General features: G+C 37.2%; 2 protein-coding genes across 2 annotated transcripts; one reads left to right on the top strand and one right to left on the bottom strand.

Annotated features, from left to right (window-relative positions):
* The first annotated feature begins 9,776 nt into the window (after positions 1–9,776).
* Positions 9,777–14,645, top strand: LOC135195230 (lactosylceramide 4-alpha-galactosyltransferase-like). Its single transcript, XM_064221498.1, has 5 exons — positions 9,777–9,968; positions 10,245–10,471; positions 10,699–10,890; positions 13,982–14,134; positions 14,583–14,645. Exons 1-5 carry the CDS (start codon positions 9,812–9,814, stop codon positions 14,643–14,645), a joined length of 792 nt encoding a protein of 263 aa, XP_064077568.1. The 5' UTR covers positions 9,777–9,811.
* A 4,153-nt stretch (positions 14,646–18,798) lies between these two features.
* On the bottom strand, positions 18,799–24,878 carry LOC135195792 (cuticle protein 19-like). Its single transcript, XM_064222269.1, has 4 exons — positions 24,805–24,878; positions 22,810–22,878; positions 20,439–20,620; positions 18,799–20,050 (listed from the first exon to the last, which is right to left on the bottom strand). Exons 1-4 carry the CDS (start codon positions 24,817–24,819, stop codon positions 19,999–20,001), a joined length of 318 nt encoding a protein of 105 aa, XP_064078339.1. The 5' UTR covers positions 24,820–24,878; the 3' UTR covers positions 18,799–19,998.
* Between the last annotated feature and the right edge of the window lie 2,797 nt (positions 24,879–27,675).

Below are 27,675 nucleotides of genomic sequence, written 5' to 3' on the forward strand. Positions count from 1 at the left end.
AACAAAAAAATCAACGGAAAAGGATGTGAAAGAAGTGTACCAGATTAAATTTAAGATGGAAATCTTACAAGTTAATAATTAAATTTTCTTACTTGGGAAACATAAATGAGTTTTGTATTTTCTTTGAAACAAAAATTTCGTCCCGTAAATTAACAATCCTTCTTTCTATTTAAATCAACAACAAATTACTTTTTTTGTTTTTATCAAGTCAGACATCAGTGCATCTTCTTTCTTCCTGTTCAAAACAGCTATGCTTTCTCCTTGGTCCTTCCTGAATAGAAAATCGAACAGTTTGCGATCACAGTTCAAAAAGACAACATGGAGTTCCAATTCTTCGTTCTCACTGAGAGCGAGTTATCGTTTTTCAAGCAAAAGATTTCCTTTCGATATCAGGTAAACTAATTAATTTCCCTCTCGTTTTCTTTATCAAATCGGTGACTATCTTTCTTTAATTTCCTACACGAAGATCAGTGGTTTAATGAAGTAACTAAATGCCAAATCGCCCATCAGTGTTACGCAATTTTGAGTAGCCAAGGGACCTCTCAATTGCATATCAATTTAATATTCCATACATCAAGAGTTAATATACATAGCCATAAACGTTGTAAGGTTTGGTTGGCTTAAATGATATCAAATCAGACTGGGTTCGGGAATGTGGTGAACAATACTATTTTATCTCACGACGTCAATGACAGATGATGAACTTGTCTCGAGAATCGAGATAGTGGCTACTGCTGGAAGCATCCGTGAATACGATTTACTTATACAATAATTTCTGCAAAATGGTATCACAATAACTATGGTCATCAGCACTGGAACTAATTTATACTAAAAAGAAAATATCTGAATATAAATGTTTCCTTAACCTCTACATAATCTTGTTTACTAGTAATGAACGTTCATTAGCAGTACCCTGATGTTGTAAGCAAACCTGAGTAGTATACCGAACATTTTGTGAAATAAGAACCCGTAACCTTGTTTCTTGGAGACAAATCATCCACAACAAAAGGATCAATTAAAATTTCAATATAGATACACATACTCGTGTGTGTGTGTGTGTATATGTATATATATATATATATATATATATATATATATATATATATATATATATATATATACACGTGTATTGAATGCATATGTATGCAGGAATTATATAAGCTGATGCAATCAATGCCACATTCGTCCTTTAATTGCTGCATCCAGGATTAATGAACTAAAAGAACACTTCCACAATCGTAGCCTGAATTTATGTCTTATAGGTTGCAGAGCATCACCACGCCCCTCAACCCCAAATGCAATGTGTTACTTATCTCTATCTTCTTCTTCACAAACACAAATACTTTCTAAAACTCTATTTACCTCCATTTTCTGCACACACACAAAAATACTACCTTTAAACCCCTGCCACGTCATCTTGCCCCCGCTCCCTCTCCTCTCTCTCTCTCCCCTCCCTCCTACAAAGATTTCGAAATCTCAGGCCTTTTGAACATCCCAGCATCCTCTATCCTTCCCTTGTGCCCTAACTAGCTAAAACCAACATTCAGTCTTTTTTGTAGCAACCTTTTCCCAGTCGTCACATCTCACCCTCCTCATCCTTTCCAGTCATATTAATCCATGATTCTTCATGTTAACAGTTACATCCTTTTACTTTCGTTGACATTTAACACAAGCACTAACCTCTCAAGAAGTAGTGTGACTTAATGAGCATTCATCAAACCCCACTTTCCCTTTCCAAAATACTGTTCCCTTTACCGGGCCTTTCGAAAAACTCTAGATACCTCGCTGGCTTCACCTACAAGTAATTATCCCTCTTTAGTCGTCTCACAATCACCTGTTTTTATTTCCTTATTCTTCATCGCTCATCTTTCCTGTCCTTTATCTATCCTCATAAGTAACTGTTGTAAACACTGAAGCTTACCTTTTTTTTCTCTTTTTGCAAACCAAATTTCATTTCTATCACAAACATACTGAAGAGCCGTGAAGACATAACACAAACTTGATTCAGACCCTCTTACGCAAAGAACCGTTAAATTGATAGTAATCGTACCCTAACACACGACTTACTCTCAACACACACACACACACATTATATATATATATATATATATATATATATATATATATATATATATATATCCAGAAGTTGACGCCATCTAATCAACTCGTCCAAGAGGTGCAGGATTGGCTGGTCCTTCTGCATTCTCGAAAACGCATCGGTGTGAAGTTTTGTTGGGTTCCCTCGCATGTGGGAATTCGTGGTAACGAGCTGGCTGATACAGCCGCTAAGCAGGCAGCTTTCCCTCCCGGGCTTCCCACTCTGTGAGGGTTCCCTGCGAAGATTTTAAACTTTTTTTATTAAATCATTTGTAGGACTAAGTGGCAGAATCACTGGTCCAACTTGAATAGTAATTTAAAGCTGAAATCGATCAGACCTTCTGTTCATCCCTGGTCCCCTTCTGTTGGGATGGATAGAAGATCTAGTGTAGTTTTAACGCGCCTGCGTATAGGGCATACTTTTTTAACTCACCGGTATCTTTTAACTAGTGGAGCAGAGAGGCAGGTTCCTCAATGCTCCAATTGTAATGTTGGCATTACAGTGAGGCATATATTTGTTGACTGTCCTCTTTATTTTAATCATAGACGTCGGTTTGGTTTCACCAACAAACCTTTGTCAGATATTTTAGGAGAGGGTGCTCCCGTAGAAGAGATTTTTAAATTTCTTAAGGAAATCCATTTGTTTTATGATATTTAATTGAGTATTTTAATATGAAGTTTATTTTAATAATTTGGATTAATTATGTATACCTTTTTTAGTAAATATATCTTGTCTTGTTGATATATATGCGCTGAATGGCCTTTGGCTCCGGCGCGTGGCAAATGGCCACAAAATATATAAATTCAATTCCCACTGACACAGAGATAAGGGTGGGGCAGTTGTTATTATAAACATTGATGATTACAACAATAAGATTTTTAGATTATTGGATGATGAAAATACATATACGAAGCTTGTATCGATTCCTTCGATTGGTGAGATACAGAAAGAATTTAATAGACAGCTTAAGGCTATCAGCAGCCGGGTCATGGATAGAGATTTGCGTGATACGTTACTTAAAATGACTTCTGATAAGAATCCGTTCCTTTCGTATTTTTATGGCATACCTAAAGCACACAAACCGGGGTGCCCATTGAGACCCATAGTGTCAACGTGTGGTGCTCCTCAGCCAAAGTTGGCTAAATGGTTAGCTACGATTCTGAGTAATTTCTTGGGTAAATTCTCTCCTTCTCATTTGCGTCATTCATCAGACTTTATTGAAAGAATACGGAATATAGGCCATTGCGAGGGTAAAATGATTAGTTTAAACGTTAATGCATTATTTACAAATGTCCCATTAGATTTCGTTTTAACCAAACTCGAGGAAAAAGAAAGGGAGGGTACCTTTAATCCACAAATTCCTGTTGACATTTTAATTGATTTGATTAAGCTTTGCGTTGGCTCAACTGTATTTAGCTTCAGAGAGCAGGGTTACCAACAAACTTCGGAATAGCTATGGGGTCACCATTGTCTCCAGTGTTGGCTAATTGGTGCATGGAATTATTTGAAGCTGATTTAGTTAGCCGTTGTCCTGAGGACATTAAGACTTTTCTATGTTGACGATATCTTTTTGATTTATAAAGGTAGTGTTATTCAGTTAAACCGATTTTTAGAATTTGTTAATAACTTGATGCCATCCACTAACTTTTCAGTTAAATTTGAGGTCGAAAATAATTTACCATTTCTGGACGTTCTGGTTCACCATGACCCTGTTACTTTTAAATTTACATTTAGTGTATACAGAAATGACATCAACGCAGAACTGTACATTTATTTTTATTCTTACCATAGCCAACGTATAAAGTCTAATGTAATCGTCAACATGGTAACGAGAGGGCTTCGGATTTGTGATCCACAGTGCATAGACAGGGAAATGGAACAAATAAGAGAGGTTTTCACGATACTGGGATATCCAAAATATTTTATTGACCAAGCGTTTACCAATGCCAGAAAAAACTTTTAAATCCACCGACCGGGTAATATGAATTCAAAAGTAGTCAGTGTATTCCGCTCCCTTATCATCATAGTTTGGAAAGGGTGCAACATTTATTAAAACAGAAAAAGAAAGGAAAGATGACGTTGGGGTTTACGTGGTACCGTGTAAAGGTTGTAATAAGTGTTATTAGGAGAATCAGGCAGGGGATTAGGTATAAGATTAGAGGAGCATAAGCGATCATGTAGGATGGGATCGAAATATAGTTCAGTTGCCAGACACACGTTACAGTTAGGGCATGTAATTGATTGGGAAGGAGCGAGAGTAATTTACAAAGATAATAACGTAAGTAGACGCAGAGTAGTTGAAGGGGCTCTTATCAATATCTTAAAAGTGTTTGGTTTTCACAAATCATTTACCCAAGAGGATACATTTTTAAATTATTTGGTTCTTAAAACTGTAAATATTAATACAGAGGTTGGCTCTCTTTCTCCTGCCCAGGCATTGGAAGGAAGAACCCCCATTGCAGATGCCGATGCAAAAGTTTTGGACGAGGGAACAGCCGAACACACCCAGGAGGTCGTTCAACCACGACGATCGGCTCGTCTTTTGGCCAGATATTTGAACGAGGGAATAACATGATTGGGATAGTTTGTTTTTGTTGTTATCTCCCTGGGAGACGGTTCCAGCGTCCTGCCTGTCCTTCGAAACTTTTTGTATTTTCAAAAAAGGAAAAATCAGTACGGCTGATGAGGTCTACTAATCAAGTAGACGAAAGCTCCTGTCTTTTTGTTAGTAATTTTTAATCACACAATTTTTACATAAACTGTGGACTTTTATTACTTCAAGATATATATATATTATATATATATATATATATATATATATATATATATATATATATATATATATATATAATATCAATATATATATTATATCATAATATATCATTAATATATGTTTATACATATATAATATATATACATTATATATATATATATAATAGTATGTATATATATTTATGCTATATATAATTATAATATACATATAATATATATAATATAATATATATATATGTATATATATAAACTTATACACGTGTCCGTGGTTTTCTATCTTGATTTCATCCAGTGCATTTATTAATGTCTGCATTTTTTAGGAACATTTTATTTAAGATGGTGTGTAAACGTGATAAACCTTAACTCATCAGAAGTCCCGAACTCTTCAACAGCGGTAAAGAGTGATCTTGGTTGTATATGATTTTGTCATGAGGTATATTGTAGCGAACGGAACTTTTGAAGAAAATACTCCAAAGAAAACGCGTTTAGTTTCATCATTGCACTGGATTAGGTCACGACTGAAAACCGCAGACACGTGTATTTGTGCATATGTGAATATAAGAGAATACCACAGGATAAATAATAGGCAGAAATCCTTACGGAGCAATTTCGTCTGTAATGAGACATTGTCGAACCACAAATGAGATAGCCGACAGTTGAAAAGAAGGTTACAAAGTAAATAAAAAGATCAAGAATACGTGATAGTTAATTGTCAAAAGGGTAAAAATCAAAGAGATAATCCGTATATTTTAATTTTTATATTTAGTATATATATATATATATATATATATATATTTATATTATATATATATATATATATATATTTTATATATATATATATATAATCTATATATTTTAATTATATATATATATAAATATATATATATATATATATAATATAATATTATATATATATATATGAACACTTATACACGATCTGTGGTTTTCTATCTTGATTTCATCCAGTATATTTATGAATGTCTGTGCATTGTTTAGTAACATTTTATTTAAGATGTGTGTAAACGTGGTGAATCTTAAACTCATCATAAGTTATATATATATATATATACACACACACACACACACACACATATATATATATATATATATATATATATTATAATTATATATTATATGTGAGAGAATCAGTAATATTACTGAAGGATCGTAAACCGAAGTAATGAAGCTACTGAAGGGGGGATTAGAGCAAAACGTAATACGCGTGATGGACAGACTACAGCTGTGGTTGGCGGTCGTAAATCATAAAGGTCTCTCTCTCTCTCTCTCTCTCTCTCTCTCTCTCTCTCTCTCTCTCTCTCTCTCTCTCAGTTCAATGAACACTTTATCACCTGATCACTTGATCAAAGGGAGCGATGACTTATGAGTGAAGCAAACCATAAATATCATTCAGTATTCGTTCATTGCAGGCCATCCAAAAATTCAAAACCGCGACACTTCATCGAGAAAATGAGCAGCTTCTCTCGGGTGACGAAATTCAAAAGATTTTTCGTTGCCTCTGTGTTCCTTGTGAGTATCTACGCCTTCGCATCCCACGGTAAGAACTTTTTTATTCTTACGTCTTAATGCAAAGCTTTTTGTAAACGGGGAATAGTTATTACCGAACGTTAGCAAGAGTAGGGTAAAGAGGGTAAACAGAGAATAGGAAAATGGAGTGATGCATAATGAATAAATGTTCTTGATATCGGGACCCAAGAAGAAGGGAAACACATTAGTGCAGCAATGGGCGGACAAGCAATCGTCTCCATTGTCTGATTTAGTAATTAGTCAGGCTGACCTCATAGCACAAAATATCCTCCGATCTATCCCACTGCCCAATAGACAGGAAAAGGAGAGGGGAAGGGAAAAAGTTGGGGTTTAAAACTTAGGGAAGCGATGGACCTTTCTGTCTCTTGAAGGAAGGAAAGTTACACAAATCATAAAAACAATAAAAACAGAAGCGTTAAAAGAATTCCAGAATAATTCGGACTAAGTGAGACACAAATAACAGACAGACAGACAGAGATTGAAACTTGTTGACTGTAGCCAGGACATTTCATACATATGTTCGCGATTAACATACTTTTACTTTAGCATTTTTATTCATGGTGGCCTTAGAACCATACAAGTGCGTCTTGTCTCCTGTGTGTCCGTACGTGATACATTCTTGTACATACACAAGTGAACTACTGCACATATAACTCCTATTAATACTGGATTCGTGATTCATATATCTACTCATTTATTTGTCTAATCGATTCTATAACATTCCTTAGAATCAAACAAAAACTTCTTTCAGTTTTCTTCTGAAGATGGGTTTCTCTTTCCATTCCAATGACACCTCAGACCCACAATGTGGTTTACGTAAAAAAAATATCAACACGAAGTTCATAAGCAGATTTCATGACTATCATTATGCAGCTGCTGCATTCTAATGAGACAAAACGTCATCTTAACGTCACCAGGCATTTTTAATGATACATCCCGCTACAAGAAACTTACAGATAGCAAAATTCCCAGTTTAACTAATTTAGACTTAAAACCTCCCCTTCCATCCTTCCTGCAGGCGTCTATAAAGCTGAGAGGCCAATCAACAGAATGCTGCGAAGTTCGACACCATTCCAGGAAGTTCAAGACCACACACAAACAAATACAGAAGAATACCATGAGGAGTCCTCTGTCTAGGAATAGTAAAGGAAGCGTCTCTTGTTCCCACGAAAGCAAGAGTGGTGATTCTACTCTCCTCAGGCTGAATAATTTATTTAGGTGACTGCTCTTATACGTTCTGGCACTTCTGGAAATAGTTAAAGTTTTATATAAAATCTAGCAACCACACTTTGCTTCGAACATTTTGGATTTGGTTTCCACTGAATGCTTTGGCATACGAATGAAAATTAATGAAGAAATGTTCCTCCCTAAGTGACATTCGAACATACACCTGGTTAAAAATTCATGTTGTTACTTCACATTACGGCACTATTATTGAGAAATAGATTAGAGAAACAAATCCGGTTATGTATGGGTACATGTATATCTAAGATTAAAGCTAAACGGAAAACTTTCGAGAACCTGTACGATTCTCCCTTTTAATCTGACGCGGTGATGTAAAATTACTGACAAAGTAAAAACGTCAAAACCCAAACCAAGCAAAGTTAACAATCACCACGTCAGACTGAAAAGAGGAATCGTAGATTCTCGAAAGCTGTAACTATTACTTTAAGTTAACCATTTTTCATACAAAAGATAAAATCTTTAACCTAACTGTTCATGTAATACGAAACATTCATTTAAAAGAATGCACTATACTTTTCCAGAAATGAGGACTGAGTGGGAAGGCAGAGGGGGCTTTTAACATCTTCCTGATAGAGACATCTTGCGACTCAAAACCCAACTACCGGTTCTGGTGCAGTGTGGAGAGGTACAGAAATGTGGCTGACATCTAGTTCTGGTATTTTTCGACGACTGTCCCATTGAATGCGTTTGGTTTTGTTCTGGCTACGAGGGAATTCGCAATGTTGCATTGCCTAGGGTGTTTTGTTGGGAGTCTGGGTCAAATTAAGTTCACTAGTCAAACATTTCTACTGAGAATTTCCAATTAGGAAATTATATTAAACTGAAGATGTTTACAAGAAAAGAAGCATATGAAAAAATCTCTCTCCCAATCTCATTGCAGAGAGAGGGACAGGAAGTTAGTTTGATACACATATTTTAAGTAAAAAAATTGTCAAATGCATTGCTGTAGATAGTTGAATTATTCATTAGGGTAAAGATCTTTCAATGTATCTATCTATCTACACATAAGCTATTTAGCCATAATCTTTCTCTTAAGCAATTTCTATTGCAGTTGGTGACATTTTTCGCAGATACTATCCCGTCATCAAGACTTTGAATAAGTCTATACTTTTTCTTTTTCTCTTCTAGAATAAGGAAAAATTATTCAAGATTCTTCCCATTTACTTATTCTGGTCGATGGTCCGTTTCCTCGCTCATCGGCGACGTCTTCAGGACTAAATTACAAATTGTCGTACAAGGTTTTTATTACTGCATACGAACTTTTGAATTTTAAACACGACGTCATTAGGGTGCTGAATTTCTATTGGTAGGTGGGTCCCATTTTCTCACTAGTGGTGCGTAGGACGCATCAGATGCCGCAGCTTGTAGCAAGGGCAGCAAGGGCGCAATTCCAGTCTCTGGTCAATAGTCCTAATTTGCTTCATTTAAGGTAATCGTGTCCAGGGGTGTTCTGTCATTCAAAAAATAATTTGAAAGCACAGAGGACGTGTAAAGAAAAGCCCAGTTCCGAAGACTGCAAATAGCAGAAGCGTGAAAAATAAATCAACAGCCTACATTGAACATACAGCAGAACATGGACTTCATCCACCCTTCACCAAGGAAACCAGAAGACATCCATGAGAATCCAAAGGGAGACACCAGCGACAGAAAAAGCCTAGTCACGACTACTGACAATGAAGCAAATCAAGACTGTTGACCAGAGCCCGGAATTACGTCCTTTGCTGCCAGTCGCGGCAAGGGACGCGTCCTACGGAGCACCAGGAATACCTACACTGCTGCCCAGGCCACTAATGAGAGGAGACCCACGGACCAATTGAAATTCAGCACCCCAGTGACGTTGTTTAAAATTCAAAAGTCCGCTTCCAGTAATAGAAACCTTGTATGTCACTTTGTAATATGGTCCAGAAGAACGTCGTCGATGAGCGAGGAAAAAGTCCGTTGACTAGAATAAGTAAACGGGAATATCCCTATTCCTGAGAAGTTCGAATGAAGAGAAAAATAAGTATACCGTAGACTGATTCAGTCTTGATAAATAGATAGTATCTACGAAAAATGCCATTAACTTCAATAAAAAAAAATTATATAATATATATATGCTTCTCAATCCCCAGTATGGCCCAACAGAACCCTAAAGGAATAGTATGGTACGTAATGACCTCCCCAGTCGTCGACCTCAGCGATGGGCTGGTGAAGCAGCTCCTCCAGAAGTACAAGAACTTGAGACTCGTCACAGTGGACCTGGACGACGTTTTCGAGGGAACACCTTTGGAAGAATTATACAGGTCGGGCGCCTGGCACTCCAATGCAAGTAAGTCTCAAGCAAAGTTCACTGAGACCTGCGGCAGAGCTCCCCAGGTCAAAGGCTTGGAGTTATAGTAGCCAAGGCCTTGACGTCATTTGGATAAGCTCTAGTCCCATCAAAACTGTTGCTCCTATTCTTTTTATTTGTTTATCGTTATATTTCATTTGTTTCTGCTTTCTCCTTTGAATGAGGACATTCTCCTCCATAGATCCAAGTCCAAAAAATTGGAAAGAACCTTTTGGCATGGTTTTTTAAGTCGCATTAACTAAATCTGCCCTCCAGCAAAATGGCCGGCAGCTAATTTGAGCAACATGATGCGCAAGGCTATGGTTTGGCATGCCGGAGGATTCTACAGCGATCTGGACGTGATCTGCATATACCCCGTGACTGAACTGAGGAACGTGATAGGATTGGCCGAATTCAATCTCGTCAACGGCGCGAACTTCCACTTCGACCGACATCATCCTATGTTGGAGAAATTCATGGTCTACCTGAATGAACACTTCAACGTAAAGCACTTGCAGCATTGATGTTACTCTTGCGATGGCATTTGAAATACTTTTATGTTATTCAATAATCTCATGAATTAATTTGGCGTCACTCAGATAACAACTTTCCCATTTCTGTAATATCTGTAATACTAACAGTGGAACCGTAAGTCGGAGACTGCAGACAGCACAATTCGAAGTCAAAATATAATTCATAATCAATAACTCCGTTACAATATTAATTTCAGCCATCTGTGTGGGGTATGAACGGCCCTCGAACAGTCTCAGCAGTATTAAGATCCGTCTGCAAAGAGAACATACTTCACCAAGGCCTTCAGTGTGATGGTACCAAAATCCTGCCCCACGCAGCATTCAGCCCGATCCAGCCTCATCTGAATCCCATGTTTTTTCAGAAGACAGCAATAAAAGACATGCATGAGGTCAGTATATCCCTCCTAAAGCGTTCTGTAATATGCTCCAGGAAGTACAAACTCAAAATTCTAGTCTTGCCTTTTATACGCTCCATAAAAGCTCTGAAATATATTTTGTTCATGTTTTCTTTTTAATGACAGTTTTTAAATTTTAAACCACAAGGGGTCTCTTTAAACTGGATATGGTTAAAATGGGTACACTTATATATGTATATATACACACACACAACACACACACACACACACACATATATATATATATATATATATATATATATATATATATATATAGAAAAAGTATGGCCAGCAGAAACTTCAGCATTTCTCCGTTAAAACTTTATTTTTTTATCCAACGACTACGTTTTCGGATACAAATCCCATCTTCAGGGCTAAAAACAGGGAAAAAATAAAAATTCTATACATTGAATCTGACTAAAATGAGGCACAGAAGTAAATTATACTTTTTTTAAAAATTATATAGATTAATCAGTGGAATTCGAATTTTATATAAAACTAAGATGGTAACTAATTAAATAAGAGATTAATAGTAAAAAGCAAAGCTACTGAGTATAATGGCACTTTCAGGAGAAAGAGGAAAAATAAATAAACAAAACACTTAAAAACACAAAACCACACGTGAACAACTAAGAAAATTACATTATTACTAACGACAGGGGAAAAACATTCAACATTAATGCCTAACAGGCTAAAATTTCTGTATAGTATGATCACAAAAGGAGAAATATATATATATATATATATAATATATATATATATATATATATATATATATATAGGCGAACACAAAGCAAAATAAAGCGAAACGAGAATTCACCGGTACAGAAGCATAGACAAGACTGAATAAGTTATTATTTATTTTTGACAAAAGGGGAGAGGCAAACACAAAGGCGAGAAGGTAGAATGGGCGAATGGTCTTTTAAGTAATGTTCAGTTGTGCAGCAGTTGAGTGGTTGTTGAGGGTTGGTGACAATAGTTTAATGAAGAGGGACTCCAGAATGGGCAATGACCGGTTATCTATTGCTTGGGATAAGATTTTAAAATCATTGTACTGAATGCTATGTTTACATTTTACTGCTATGGTTTGCGTATTGCAGAAAATTCTTTCTCAGATAAAGCTAATCCTGTTCGGTGACTGACAACCCGATGGCAATCAATGCGAACCTTCAACAGCAGACTCGAATTACCGACGTACATTCCCAAATTACATTTGGGACAAATATACCGTTGAAGATCGCATCAACACTGGTAGGGTGTCCTTGAACTTCTGATTTGTAAGGGGTTCTTGAAGATAAAATTAAATTTAACGTATGGGTACATACTGCTGAGTAGGACGGCGAGCTCTCGTTTTACAAGTTTATATGTTGAACAAAAAGGCAAGGATATATGCAGTTCTTTTCTAGGTACATTAAAAGTGGTTGTTTTCGGTTTAGCAATGTCAATTAAAAACTCCCTCAAGATTTTCTCAAATTGGTGGGATGGATAGCAATTCTGCTAAAATAGTTTTGCAAGAAAATTACTTCCTCGTGGAATTTGACCCAGTTGCATGACAAATTATAAGCCCTACACAATAATGTCTTGCATGCATTCAGTTTAAAAACCCAATATACAAAAAGCTAAAGAAATTTGTTCCCAAGCCAGTAAAAGTCTTCTTTCTAAAAATACCTGTTAAAAATTTATCATTACATGGTGAAATTGTTATATCTAAAAATGGCAGTTCGTTATTCGGTTCTATGTCCATAGTAAAATTAATGTTCGGATAATAAAATGAGTTAATGAAATTAAGACACAAATGTGTATGATCTTTATCTTTGAAAAGTACAAACGTATCGTCTACTATCTTTTTAGTATCTTTATAAAAAATGGGTTTAAAAGATGAAGGACACTGGTCAAGAAATAGTTTTTCCAAGTGACATAAAAATATTGGCAACCATGCAGTAAAATGTACACATAGCATTCAGTACAATGATTTTAAAATCTTCTCCCAAGCAATAGATAACCGGTCATTGCCCATTCTCGAGTCCCTCTTCATTAAACAATTGTCACCAACCCTCAACAACCATTCAACTGCTGTACAACTGAACATTACTTAATAGACCATTCGCCCTTTCTACCTTCTCGCCTTTGTGTTTGCCTCTCCCCTTTTGTCAAACATAAATAATAACTTATTCAGTCTTGACTATGCTTCTGTACCGGCGAATTCTCGTTTCGCTTTATTTTGCGTTGTGTTCGCCTTTATATATATATATATATATATATATATATATATATATATATATATATATATATATATATATATATATATATATATACATATATATATATATGTGTGTGTGTATATATATACTATATATATATATATATATATATATATATATATATATATATTTCTCCTTTTGTAATCATATACAGAAATTTTAGCCTGTTAGGATTAATGTTGAATGTTTTTCCCCTGTCGTTAGTAATAATGTAATTTTCTTAGTTGTTCACGTGTGATTTTTGTGTTTTAAGTGTTTTGTTTATTTATTTTTTCTCTTTCTCCCGAAAGTGTCATTGTACTCAGTAGCTTGCTTTTTATTATTAATCTCTTATTTAATTATTTACCATCTTACTTTTATATAAAATTCGAATTTCACTGATTAATTTATATAATTTTTTTTAAAAGTATAATTTTACTACTTTGCCCCATTTTGGTCTGATTCAATGTATAGGATTTTTATTTTTTCCCTGTTTTTAGCCCTGAAGATGGGATTTGTATCCCGAAACGTAGGAGAAATGCTGAAGTTTTGCTGGCCATACTCTTTCTATTAAAGATCAGACTTTCCAGAAGTTTCGACAATACCATTATTATAATACACACACACACACACACACACACACACACACATATATATATATATTAATTACATATTAATTAATTAGTAAGAGAGATATCCATCTGGCCGCAAAAAATGCTGCAATATTACTGTAATTCCCAGCATCCGATATAGGCGCCATAGATGCGTGTAAAATAATCTAAAAACATAATTAATAAGAATTCTATCTAATTAACATAATTAATAAGAATTCTATCTAATTTCAGAGATTTCCAGGTTCCTACGTAATTCACGTCTGGAACAGAAATTCCCGCTTCTTGCCTGCTGTCAAGGATGGCGGCACAATATACGACGAAGCTTCAAAGAGATTCTGTCCTTTAAGCAGGGAGTTAGCTACAAGAAATCGAAAATCTACTGAAGTGAGGCAAAACGTCCTGATCTGTCAGAAGAGTTCGAGCAAGTTGCAGTCTTGTAAAAAACTACAAGTATCGGTTGCGGGCACACATATCTGAGGAAGTACGTACAAATAATGATCAAAGAAACTATGGAAACAGTTGGGTGTCTGTATGCTTATTCGACCGTGAGCAATCACGCAGGTTGCGTATACATACTGGGGGTAGGGGTGCACGTCTTACTTGGACTGTAACCGAACGTGCGCCATTTCGGATCTTTGTTCCCCCGTATTTAACATGGTGCTCCATTTCTGATGTTAGTTCTCACGTTCACTTCGTGACAACCCTCTTCTTGTTCGGTCTTCTATCGTTCAAGTACCCGAGAGGTCATATGAGGCTTATGAGATGGAGAGTCTACTCATAATTATGGTCTCTAGGCCCACATTGCCCTCAATATAAAATTTTAATCTTGAAGGGAGGGGTCTTTGAGGTGTGGGTGGGGAAACTGCAGTGGGAAGGCTCAACTAAGTCTAGTTGAATCCCAAAGAAATATGAATACTTCAAGCGCGTGTTCTTCTTATGAGGAAAACCTGGAAAAGATTGTTCAGTCCCATTGCCGTGATGGGGAGAAAATTATTTATGAACCATGCAAAATGGGTAGGATAACGAATGATCACATCATTCACTGGCTCCTGAACATTCAAGAAACTGAACCAATAATTCCTGACACTTAGCAGCACAGCAAAGTAGTTAAAACACGTAGTGAAAGCTTAAAGCCTCCGGCAATCCACACTGAAGTGAGAAAATGATTCGTCTTGCACCGCCTGATTCGAGATGAACCGGGAAACCAATCTGCTTACGGATACTGGGCATAATTCATAACAAATCAAAATTCCATGTAAATTGTTTGACTCATTAAAAAAAAGAAACCGCCGTGTAATTCTTATAAACAGCCCAGCAATTTTCACCACTACTGGAAGGTACTAACAATAAAAGCGTCTACGGAAAAAGGATACAAACATTTTACGTGGAAGCTTCACAAATTACTGTAATTTTTATCCGAAGCACAAAGAAATACTTAAAATTATATTTACAAAAACATCATACGAAATTCTTGACATTTAACTGACTTCATAAGGTTTGGTTTGTTTTTTTTTGTATGGTGTTTTTACGTTGCATGGAAGCCAGTGGTCAAGGCGGCCATACACGTACGCGACTGGCATGGGGTTTGTCCTACCGGGATTAGCGCGCGCTCCAGTCCGCGGGGGTTGGGGATTGCCCATACACGCAGAGGACTTGCTCTACGCATATTTTGAGAGGGCAGAGTTAATATGCAGTGGCCGTGTTCCTTTCAGTCTTGTAGTGTCCTGATATAGTGGGTGTTTTTAAATCATGGCACCAAGTAAAAGGAAGATAAGTGTAATAATGATAATAGCACTCCTGCAAGACGAATACGAGCATGAAATATGCAAGAAAAATCGTAAAGTATGGGTAAAACTATGGCTAATATAGAGAGGTTTTACCATATGACTCAAATGAAAGAATTAAAGGAAAATAACCCGGAAGTATAGAAATTATTTAAGAATGACTGATGATGACTGGGTGGGTGTTCCTATTTTTGATTGCTGCTTCAGGTACAGTTATCGGGTAACGGAATCCATTCATATAGTTTAGGACCTCTGAATATACAATATGCTTTTCAGCTTTTTCATTTTATTTAAGCGACCCGAAAGGTGTACCTCCATTTCAGAGTCTCTCTCTCTCTCTCTCTCTATCTCTCTCTCTCTCTCTCTCTCTCTCTCAAGGTGATACTTTACTTCTTAAAACAGGAATCTAAAGTTGACTCTGGAGATGAATGAATTTGAATATCGATGAAAGGTGCGATATGGATCACTGTGGACAGATTTCCTCTCAAATGTTTTACTAGTGAAATTCACAGTCGTTTAAGAATGTTAATGTTTTTATCGCCACGTTTATCCTTTAAGATGTTTTACAAATTAATTTTAAAACTAATTTATATTAGTCAAAAGAACCCATGAAAGGCTGGCAATTTTGGCTTTCACAAAAGCTGTTTGCATCTTTATTTGTTTACATAATTCCAGTAATTGCTCATAAGCTGCTTGTCTTTTTACTTAACTGGAATAATCCGGACTTCGTATTTTCCACAAGCACGAATGAAATCGTGTAATAAATACTTGACTGACTGCGACATCCTTTCACAACAGCAGTACTGCCCCGACTCCCACAAGGAAAGAGGGTATTGTATACATGTTGAAACCATGCCTAAGTCCTTCCCAACACCCGCAGCGCCAGTGTATGGCCGCCTTTAGTCAGCAACGGGACCAACGGCTTTCCATGACTTCCGAACCACGTCGAGAGTGAACTTCTATCACCAGAAATACACATCACTAACACCTCAATGGAATGCCCGAGAATCGAACTCGCGGCCACCGAGGTGGCAGGCCAAGACCATACCGTTCACGCCACTGGTGCAGTCTCTGACAGGGAAATAATAACGCCATCAGGGTTCCTATTTCTGAAAATTTGTGATCCCGCGTGGGAATATTCCCATCACCAGTCAATTCTACCTAGTAACATTTTTAAACAATGACAGAAATGGTACAATACACCTAAAACTGCATCTATATGAACATAAAAGGTCTCTAAGCATGTGAGTGAATATCAGGTACCCTGCGACTATAGTACATTCACATCAGCCGTGCATTTGATGTCTAGGCCCGTCCCTTACGACGCTCCTGATTGACTGCTGATAAGCCAATGACAGGGTTGGAAACTGAGTCTCTCTCTAGAGTTCATATAGAGAGGATGTATGTTCCACCTCTCCTGAGATTCTTTAGATATACGTATCCCTCAGAAGAGGGGAGCATACATCCTACCTACGTGAAATCTCGAGAGACTGAGAGTTTCCAGGGCCGTGATTGGCTTATCAACAGCCAATTAGGAGCGTCGTAAGGGACTGGCCTAGATATCAGATGCAACGGCGATGTGAATCTACTATAGTACTAAACCTGACTCATAATATTTGATATATACATCCTGTGAGAGAGAGAGAGAGGATACAATGCTGCGGACACAGCAACCAAGAAAATATAAACGAAAATTCCTTAATGAGCAACAGAAGCATCAGGCACACAAAAGCAGTGCTTGGCCGTCCTGTTAAACAGTGACGTTGCCAGTTGCCTTAAAAGAACGTGACACACAGGACAGGCTTAGGCATCTCCCTTTGTGATTTCCTAATAATGTTATATTGCTGTCCTTACTGACAAGGCGTGATCCGACCTCTAGCTCACTAGGGACGCGTGCAAGATTTTCCCCTCATGCTTAAGCTATGTATACATTATATTCCTAAATTTTAACGTAAATTGAAACGTGCTAAGATCTACAGTGAAACAGAGCCTTGTTTCACCAACGAAAATTAAAATAAATAAGCTATATTTTACTACAAATAACTTCTCTGTACTGCTTAACATGCACATTATTTATTTTTTACATTTTCATTCTAATAAATAATTAATAAATCTTTAACTCAACGCAAAACACCTTTTTCAGACCTTTTAAGGCTCTTCCATAGACTTTTCCTACCCTCCCCCAACAATAACAACAAAGTAGTTTGTATGCTTACTCCCCGAGTAAGCGAAAATCAGTATGTGTTGGATGATCCTAGTTTGGAATACTCGCAACCTTCACCCGATTCTAGTATAGATTTTCAATCTTTCTGCCGCAAAGTCTCCAGTCACTATTTTTGACAATGTTCAATTGATCTGAAAGAATCTTTCATCTTCTTTCTCCTGCTCTCAAACGGCATGAGTGAGGGCGCAAATAAGAAGTGAGAAAAAAGGCTGTGGTCAAAAAGGCCTAAAAGGTACAATATATAAGTATTGTTCGGTATCGTAACTATAGAAAAGGTTAGAAGCGTCAGAAAAACGATATTCTGGTTGGAAATTAAACAGATAAATGCATTAGTGTAGTTATTTTTAAACATTATATATTTACGGCGTTCAGCACAAGATGAGTTCCAATAAGGCTCTGAAAACATGAGTGACGAATACTATGTGTGTCATATCATATCTATATATATATATATATATAATATATATATATATATATATATATATATATATATATATCGTCCCGTTACCATGATCCATGCATTCGAATCAGCAATCATTTACAAGAATAAATTTTGCCTGTTTCTTGTTATGTTAAACTGATATTTGTTACATAAAATCCAATTCTTTGTAACGACACAATCAACCTTACGCCGAATATTGGCCGTTAAGCCAAGCAGCAAACTGAAGAACCATAGACTTCTAATAATGATGCTTTTGTTTCTTTTGCTGTTGCTGCTTTTAATTGTAGATGTCATTGTGCCGACACGGGCTCTTGCTCAAGCAGCTCATAAGTGTTGCACAAGCCTTTACTTTTGTTTTAATACATGGAGTAACCTGGAATTTTCTTTATAGTGTGCTGAGCATGACTACCTGCTCCATGTACAAATTGTAGGGTGGATCGTGATCAACTTTCAGATAAAACTCAGGATTTGTTTACAAATATTTATTAATAATGTAGATGCTTTTTGACGATTGAAGAGATAAATGAAAAGGACAATCGGGCGAAGTGGTCATTTTGGACTTTGAGAGTGTGAGAAGAATGACTATTGGAAACCCATAGTCTCTCCGAAACTGAAGTTTTCTGATGAAAAGAAAGTGTGACAAGACGACGATAGACAAACGAGAGTATGTATTACAATTCACATAAATCAAAGATAAGGACATGATGAGAAAAACAGAATGATGCATGAAATATTACCAAAATGAACAGAGAACAAATGACAAAGAATTACTTTCTAGAAGTCGAACACAAACAGAGACGACTGGAGACACAAACACAGAATCAGAATGCCAACGGGGGAAATAAGGAATTGTGCAAGCTACCTAACTTAATTTGTGACCTAAACATGCAAAAGATGTCGCTGAAATTTTCTAAATGACTCTACTCACTCCCAACAGAAGCTTCATCTTTAAGGATAACATGAATAAAACAAAAAAGCTTACGAACAAAACCCTGCTCAAAGGCAGAACTAGCCAATATAAAACGTGAGAGAGAAGTATGAATAATGTTAAAAGAGTATCTGGATAGCTTTCTCAGCTGACCAGAGTATCGTCGATAGAAAATAATAAAATGATATCGGAGCAATCATTGTTGAAAATGGAGAATATAACCTTAAAGGAAATCCAAAAGTTCCAGTGAGTATTATAAATGAGCAGATGAAGCTAACTGAGAGAAATCCTGTTAAAAATAAAATGGCACAATATATTGTTTTTTAACCAGCAAGCACAATAATCCTCAGGAGGAAGCAAGTTATCAAAATTCCCAAAACGTATCGTCAATTTTTTCCTTGTTATGTATTTTTATGATTCTTTTTCATTTCGTAATAAATACAGAAAGTTGACTGAAGAAAAGAGGGGGCGAGGATTCACTCCCACGTGATAGACTGTGGCAGGGCTGCCTTGACAGGCTCACAAGAACCAGTGTGAATGACGCTTCTGAAAATCGTTCCCAGAGTGTTATGCTGCAATGTACACTCATCTATTTATAATGCCAGATATAGAAAAGTCTGAAATGACTTAAGGCGCCCATGGAAAAGTCAATTTTGCACGACACTTTTTCACAATCAAAAGTAGGTAGAGTTATACCGAAAAAAAGGAGAAAATGTTGCTGTCGTAAGTTTTACCAGTAGATTTCGATGCTCCTGATGTCCAAGTTCCTTTTCACAGAAGTGTTTGAGAACGTCGCCTGATTTCAACCAACCCCTGGTTCAGCTAGCATTTTCGATTCGAGTGGCTTCGTAAAAGGGTAAGACTTTTCATTTATTGTCCGTAAGCAGGGGCTGGTGAAGGGTATTGGGCCTCACCTTCGTATCTGTAAGAAAAAAGAATACGTCATTATTAATAATTGCGCATACAAAATTTTAAAGGCTATTTCATGAAATGCCCCTCGATATCGTCAGTAAAGAAATTTTTTGAAAATTTCTTTTTCAGTAGTGAAAAATTTCGGTTAAATTAATGTCCAAAATACTTTGTGATTATTACGCTTGCACACATGCGTCAATGTTTGCATTGTTGCATGGGCATAACTAGAAGTCCCTAAAACAAGAGAGAGAGAGAGAGCTGTAGGATCGGGGCGGGTTGCTAGATATATTTGTATGCAATTATGTACGCAATATTCGACAATGTAACTGTGCAGTCCCCTAGGAACCATAATGTAACTATTCTTACTTTGAATGAGAGAGAGAGAGAGAGATACTCACTTGACATCGGCGACGTAGCCAGATTCGTGGTCGGCGGTGTAGGTGACGATCTGTCGTCGTCCGTCGGGGAGGAGGACGAAGTACTCGCCCTTAACGACGTTCCCGTCGGAGCTTTCGCTGTGGCCGAAGTCGTTGCCGGTGTAGTCGTCTTTCACGGCGTAGGCGAAGTCGTAGGGCATCCCCTGGAGGAGTTGGATACGATCTCAGATCAATGGAACGGAATACAGAATTTAGGCCAAAGGCAAAGCGCTGGGACCTAACGAGGTCATTCAGCGCTGGAAGGAAATTTGAGAGTAAAAAGGTTTGAATGGCGTAACAGTTGCACTATGAAACAATTGTTAGAGAGGCTGGAAAGTCAGATGTAAGAAAGAGAATATGAGCGGAGTTGCTGTAAAAGGAATAGGAGGGGTTGCAGCTAGTGGCCGATGGAACGCTGCTAAGAACGTTAAGTAATGCCTACACCGCACCGCGTGAGGTGCACTGACGTGCGGCACTACCCCCATTACGGGGCACGAAGGTATTGAATACGATCTCAGACAATAACAGGGATTAATGGAGTAATCACGGAAGAGGTGGGGGAAAATTAGTGGAAAATGAATGAGGGGAACTTTAATTGATGACATTAAAATAACCGAGGAAAAATAACGCTTATTGCCATAGAATAATTGAAAAAACTAAATACTCATATCAGCATATGTCAATACACAAAATATTTATATGGGTAGTGCTGGAGATTCCTTTACAGAAGCTCAGTTGTGTTTCTCTGCCCCGAATGAGTCCTTCGTTTATCAGTAATTACACCGGAATGAATATTTATTTTTCTCAGTTGTGTTATGGCAATAAGTGCTTTATATGCAAGTACATATGGGATATTTGGGTTTTGAATTCAACCTTACATTTAATTATTTTGTTAAGAACCTGATTTAGGTAGTTAATGCTTTGCTCTTAAATGCATGTCTTTTTGTAGTTCTCGAATCTGATTTCATTGCCTTAGAGAGAGAGAGAGAGAGAACGGATGTCGTTTCAGTGCCTTGCTGCTACACGGTCATTGCTACCAACATAAAATGTACCGAGGTTGGAACCTCGGTAACATATATACACATACAAAGAGAGAGAGAGAGAGAGAGAGAGAGAGAGAGAGGCTGTCAAGTTAAACACTGAATCACTGTCAGCCATTGAGCGCAGCAGACAGTGAAAAAGAGTGAGTTGAAGGGATTGGAGAGCAAGGTAAAGGGATCCACATATGAAAGGAGATGAAGTACATGGATTGAAAGGTGGAAATGGGAGAAACCCTAAGAAATAAGAGACAGAGACGCTGGGCAACAAGACTTAACGAAGGAAGCGGGAATGGAGGTGAAGTAAAAGGCTAAAATGTGGCAGCAGCTATGAGCCGAAGGGACAACAGAGACACCTCTTCAGTGATGCCCACAGTGCAACACATGAGGTACACTGAAGGCAATAGCCCCCTACAGGGGATGGAGTTTGAGAGAGAGAGAGAAAGTGATTAACTTACTAGTTCCCTGAGGTGCACTGAAAGCATTAATCCCCTACAGGGAATGAAGTGAGTGAGAGAGAGAGAGAGAGTGATTAACTTACTACTTCCTTGAGGTGCCACGAAAAGCATTAATCCCCTACAGGGAAATGAAAGTGAGAGAGAGAGAGAGAGAGAGAGTGATTAACTTACTACTTCCTTGAGGTGCACTGAAAGCATTAATCCCCTACAGGGAATGAAGTGAGAGAGAGAGAGAGAGAGTGATTAACTTACTACTTCCTTGAGGTGCACTGAAAGCATTAATCCCTACAGGGAATGAAGTGAGGAGAAGAGAGAGAGATGATTAAACTTACTACTTCCTTGAGTGGTGCACTGGAAAGCATTAATCCCCTACAGGGAATGAAGTGAGAGAGAGAGAGAGAGAGTGATTAACTTACTACTTCCTTGAGGTGCACTGAAAGCATTAATCCCCTACAGGGAATGAAGTGAGAGAGAGAGAGAGAGAGTGATTAACTTACTACTTCCTTGAGGTGCACTGAAAGCATAATCCCCTCCAGGGAAATTGAAGAGAGAGAGAGAGAGAGAGTGATAACTTACTACTTCCTTGAGGTGCACTGAAAGCATTAATCCCCTACAGGGAATGAAGTGAGTGAGAGAGAGAGAGAGTGATTAACTTACTAGTTCCCTGAGGTGCACTGAAAGCATTAATCCCCTACAGGGAATGAAGTGAGAGAGAGAGAGAGAGAGTGATTAACTTACTAGTTCCCTGAGGTGCACTGAAAGCATTAATCCCCTACAGGGAATGAAGAGGTGAGTGAGATGAGAGAGAGAGAGAGAGAGACGAGAGAGAGAGAGAGAGAGAGAGAGTGATCTACTTACTGGTTCCTTGCCGTAGGGATCACTGGGCAAGGCAGCAACTACCACGAAGAGGGCTACGGCAACAGCAAGCTGAAATTTATGAGAACAATTTCACAATATGCAGCTTTCACATCAAATAACTATAACCATTAATCAATAGTAAGCATTCCTCCAAGTTGTGCAGATAATCCAGCATGTTCTAATAAACACTTCTTGCTTGACATCCCATTCATTTTTTTTAATTTATTAAAATTCACCAATGACTTTCTAATTTAAAAGAGACTTTTCGTTTCAAAGTAAAAGACACAAACATGAGTATCGATTTTTTTAATCAGCTTTACACAATATCCGAGTTCAATTCAACACAATAAAACATATAGGGCGAAGAATGTGTTCGTTGGTCTGGGATATACTAAGTGAAATGGCCTGACTAGTGTCTTGGTTATTAATACTCGGAGTCTTTAGAACATGAAGACTTGAGGGAATATTACATCACTTCCCTCCCAACCCACAGGAAAGTATGTTTCGTAATTAGCATATTCTGTCGATTCATGGGGTTTCCTTCTTTAACATTTTCTTCTGTTATTGAAGAATATGAAAGTTGCCATGCATATTTTTTACTCGTTGTAAGTCTCTTTTACATTTCTTTAAATGATTTTTTTTATGAAAACCTGGAATGGACATAAACACTATGTTTATTTAGCAATCCAAAAAAATTTCACCAAATCTCTTATATCTATAAAAAAAAAAACTGCGAAAATAAAGTCAAACATAAGGTGTTTTCCATATTCTAATAAGTCAGGTAAATATGTCGTATATTACTTTACATACAATAAAATGGAGAAAGAAAGGTTCTACAAGGTGACAGTTCTAAGCGAACTAACTCAATTGGTACTACGATATTACAAAAGAGCTCGCAAGCACAGAGAAGGAAATTTGTAAACAACTCCCGGTAATATCGATTTCCTACATATTGGACAAACATCCAAAACGCAAAATCATTCTTTCAAAAATGCCACCACCAGATTCGCTGGATGACGAAAAAATTCTATCCTATTTTCCCCAGTATTTACTCCTCCCTCGCTGGTGCTTCCAGAACATTGCAGTCCACTTTGTGTGAAACCTTTCATAAGGTACTAGTATGAATACAATCCTCCATTAAATAGCTTCATAGTGAAGGGAATATGCTAAACAAAATCACAATAAACGATTTCATCAAAGGTAAAGAAATTGCTATAGGTAATGAGAGGAAAGGACGCTTTCAAATCGAATTCAAGTAAAACCATATGCACCGGATCCCCATGAAAAATTTATTATTATTAGTTTTTTTTTTCTTTTTTGCGTTCCTGGAAATTACAAGGAGAATAGGTTTCCCTTTCTATATTTCTTCATCACGCTCCCATTGCTTTATCTTACTTTATCATGCATCACACTCCCTATCTATTGGCTATGGCAAGTCTTCATTCAAGTAGAAAGGATATTCCTAAACTAGGATACATTCTTTTCCTCGTAACTATACTACTACGCGGAGGTTATTATGTTGTAAGAGTAAAGATTGCATAGTATATAAGTCATCTTTTTAATTAACATCAATGAACTGAGGTTCGTGTACGTTAAAACAAAACTTCAATTTATACGCAATCAGTCGTAAAGAAAGGTTCTATCTCACTATGAATATAAGGGAAAGCTATTACCTACTCCAAGAAGAGAACAACGTTACTAAAATACAAAGATGAACAGTTGCAATAATTTTGTTAATCCCTTGAACAGGAACAAGAGGAATTTATTTCTGGTGATATAAATTCATTTCTCGATATAATGTGGTTCGGATTCCACAATAAGCTGTATGTCCCGTTGCTAGGTAACTAATTGGTTCCAAGCTACGTCAAAATATCTCATCCTTCGGGCCAGCCCTAGCAGAGCTGTTCATCAGCTCAGTGGTCTGGTAAAACTAAGATTAACACGAAAATATACTTGTCTCTTACAATCCCGTGGAGAGCCGTTACAAACCCGTACCTTGAGAGCAGCCATGTTGGCTTTTGTTGTTGTGGGGAGTGGTTGTGGAGGGAAGAAGAAGTACCGGGAAAATGATGCTGACAGAACGAGTCTTCGGCGTTATATAGGCGCATGCTTTCACGCGGCTTCTCCCGAAGGCTTATCGTAAAAGCAGCGGTGATTGGGAGAGCGACAATTTGCCACGAGGAAGCCGGCCTGTGATTGGGCGGCTCGCAACGGCGGTGAAAACAGATAATGCAAGCTCCTTTCCCATTGGTGGAAATGTGATGCAAGTGCAAGGTTAAGAGTTACGACAAAGATGGCACTGCGGTGGGCGTACAGGAATGCGAGCAGTCTTCATTAGCCAGTCGTACAGTAGTAGTCTGGCATTTTTTTTTTCTTTCTTATTTTACAAAATTGTGAGGATGTTCTTTAAAAAATTCTTTTATCAAACTTAAGCTGAATAACATTAAATTTCAAAAGGTCTGCTGTACTACATGGTTAAATCCTCGTCTCCTAAGTAAATAAATAAAAATATCTTCGAGCCGTCCGTCAAATAACAGTGCGCAACTCTAGTTTGCGGTTTACGTCGGTATTGCGCTGCTGAGAAATTGTAGCGAAGCGACGACCTTGCTGGCGCTACACTAGTTTCACCTTCGAATCATCTTCTTCTCCCATCGTTAACAGGACTTCGAAAAAAGAAGAAGAAGAAAAAAAAAAAAAGAGGTGTAGAAAACAGACGCGCCAATTCTTTCGCGCTCTTCCGAACGCACTTTAGCTTGACATTATTTGTTTGCTTGTAATTCGCTGATATTCGTGTCCGCTTCGATTTATTTGTTTGTGTCAAAGACATTTATGAACCTATCTAATTGTGGAATCTGTTGTCTTGATAGAATTAAAAGGGGAAAAGGCGCCTGATATGAGGTGTAACTCTATAACTGATGAATGATTATCTAATTAATTACAATTTCAGATAAATATGCCAAAATTAATGTACATTTTTTAAAGATCTGTTCCATCAAACGAGTTAGCTTCTTAATATGAGTTTTAAAGAGTCCCGTCGCATCTTGAACATCCTGCCAATATGATATGCCGTAGGAGAGGATGAGAATTTTAACAGACAATAGTGCAGCAGCAAAAATAAAATAAGCAAAATTAGTAAGGTCAGTACCTGGATGGGTAATCACGAATGAAAGCCAAACATTGTCTATAAAAATTAATCGAATGAAGGGAAATTGAAAATCATAACAACTCTGGAGCTTAGTTCTCCATGAGGTCCTGCAATAGAGATGGCCTGACATACATTCAGTAACCAATGGATAAGTCTGATATGCAACGTTAAAAGACTGACCGACTGATTTCTGTACACTAGGGTCACATTACTATAGTCATATATAGTGGTAATACATTTGTCACTGTAGCTAATCTGGAGAATAAAAATCTGGATGCAGCAACACAAAATAGTCAATAAATCCGCACATAATGACAAATACTTTCATGTCTTATATAGTGTACATATAAAAGTGTAAATACAAAGCGGCAAAAGTTGGAGAGAAAAAAAATGAACCTTTTTTTTGGCTAACGAGGCAACATTTCAGCATAGCAATGGATATCTGCATAGAAAACAAGATTTAGAAGATTAGGGAAAAACACTTTATCGCGAGAGTATACATATATCATGTTCTAAAGGGGCCACAATAATAAAAAGTGTTAAGAGTCCGTGTATCATTTTTTGTAAAGTTTTAAATATTATACACGGACTCTTTTAACATTTTTTACCATTGTGGACCCTTTTGAACATTTGGATTATTACTGTGATATAAGACTTTTTGAATAAGCTTTCTTAGGAGGAAAACCAACCCAGCCTACCATGACGCTGATTAAGTGGCCAAAGAAAAGAATAAGCCTCATTTCCGAGTGAAACTTTCAGGCAGGATTTTCCAACTTGACTTAGAGCTCCCAAAACCTGGCACGAAGGTAACTTTGTACTGTCTCAGACAAAAATCAAAGCACTATAAATCCATATGGATGCAGCAAAACGGATTATTGGAAGTTCTCACTGACAAATGAATACACCAAAATAAGGAAAGGATCATCTGCAGCATCGTGCACCAGAATTGGCACCACGAAAAATGAGCGTACCATGAAAGATATAAACTGCTAATTGTTAAAAAATACATAAAATGATCATGGTGACCTTTTTTTTATCTATTTGTTATCTTGATCATGGTTCCTGTTCGATTTTTGTTTGTAGTGTTTACCTTTAAGTTTATTTTTAAGCATGTAATTGATTAATTGCTCTTCTATTGCTTTTCTTATGCTTATAATGGCTGAACTGGAATGGGAATATGAAATTTAGGCCAAATGCCAAGCTCTGGAATCTCTAAGGTCATTCAGTGCTGAAAGGGAAATTAAAGGTAAAAAAAAGGTTTTAATAGTGTAACAGGAGAAAGACATCACAGATGCACCATATATGACACAACTGTTGGGAACGGGTGGTAAGATGGAAGAAAGTTAATATGAAAGAAGGTACAGTAAAAGCATAATGACTAAAAATATTGAGCTCAATCCTGGGGCAGTGAGTTCTAGGCAGTGTCTGTTGATATACTTTAATATTCGTGTCCTACAATTTAATATTGAAGACCATGCGGTGGCTTGCACAGTGATATTTTGTTTATTTAATGAGGTCCTCATCTGAGCTCTTCATTGCAAACTTCGAGAAACGAATATTTCTTGAATGGGATGCATTTTCCGGGCAAGGGGATAACATTTGCATCAGGAATGAGTATCCTTGTTTTCAAAAGCCTTTTGAACGTGGATGCCGAGAGACTCGAGTTAAAGATTTGTGACTGACTTAACATTTTATTAACTTTTTTATTTTTTACTGTTTTA

Source organism: Macrobrachium nipponense, chromosome 16 (assembly GCF_015104395.2).
Source record: "Macrobrachium nipponense isolate FS-2020 chromosome 16, ASM1510439v2, whole genome shotgun sequence".
Lineage (NCBI taxonomy): Eukaryota > Metazoa > Arthropoda > Malacostraca > Decapoda > Palaemonidae > Macrobrachium > Macrobrachium nipponense.

Bases quoted from the DNA above. Each gene is read 5' to 3' on its own strand.
- LOC135195792 (XM_064222269.1), bottom strand. The intron at 20,621-22,809 runs GTAAGTAGATCA...CAACTCCTCCAG, and splicing joins ATCCCTACGGCAAGGAACCA to GGGATGCCCTACGACTTCGC. The intron at 20,051-20,438 runs GTGAGTATCTCT...TTTTTCTTACAG, and splicing joins GGCTACGTCGCCGATGTCAA to ATACGAAGGTGAGGCCCAAT.
- LOC135195230 (XM_064221498.1), top strand. From the start codon at position 9,812: ATGACCTCCCCAGTCGTCGACCTCAGCGATGGGCTGGTGAAGCAGCTC. The intron at 10,472-10,698 runs GTAAAGCACTTG...TATTAATTTCAG, and splicing joins ACCTGAATGAACACTTCAAC to CCATCTGTGTGGGGTATGAA. The intron at 10,891-13,981 runs GTCAGTATATCC...ATCTAATTTCAG, and splicing joins CAATAAAAGACATGCATGAG to AGATTTCCAGGTTCCTACGT.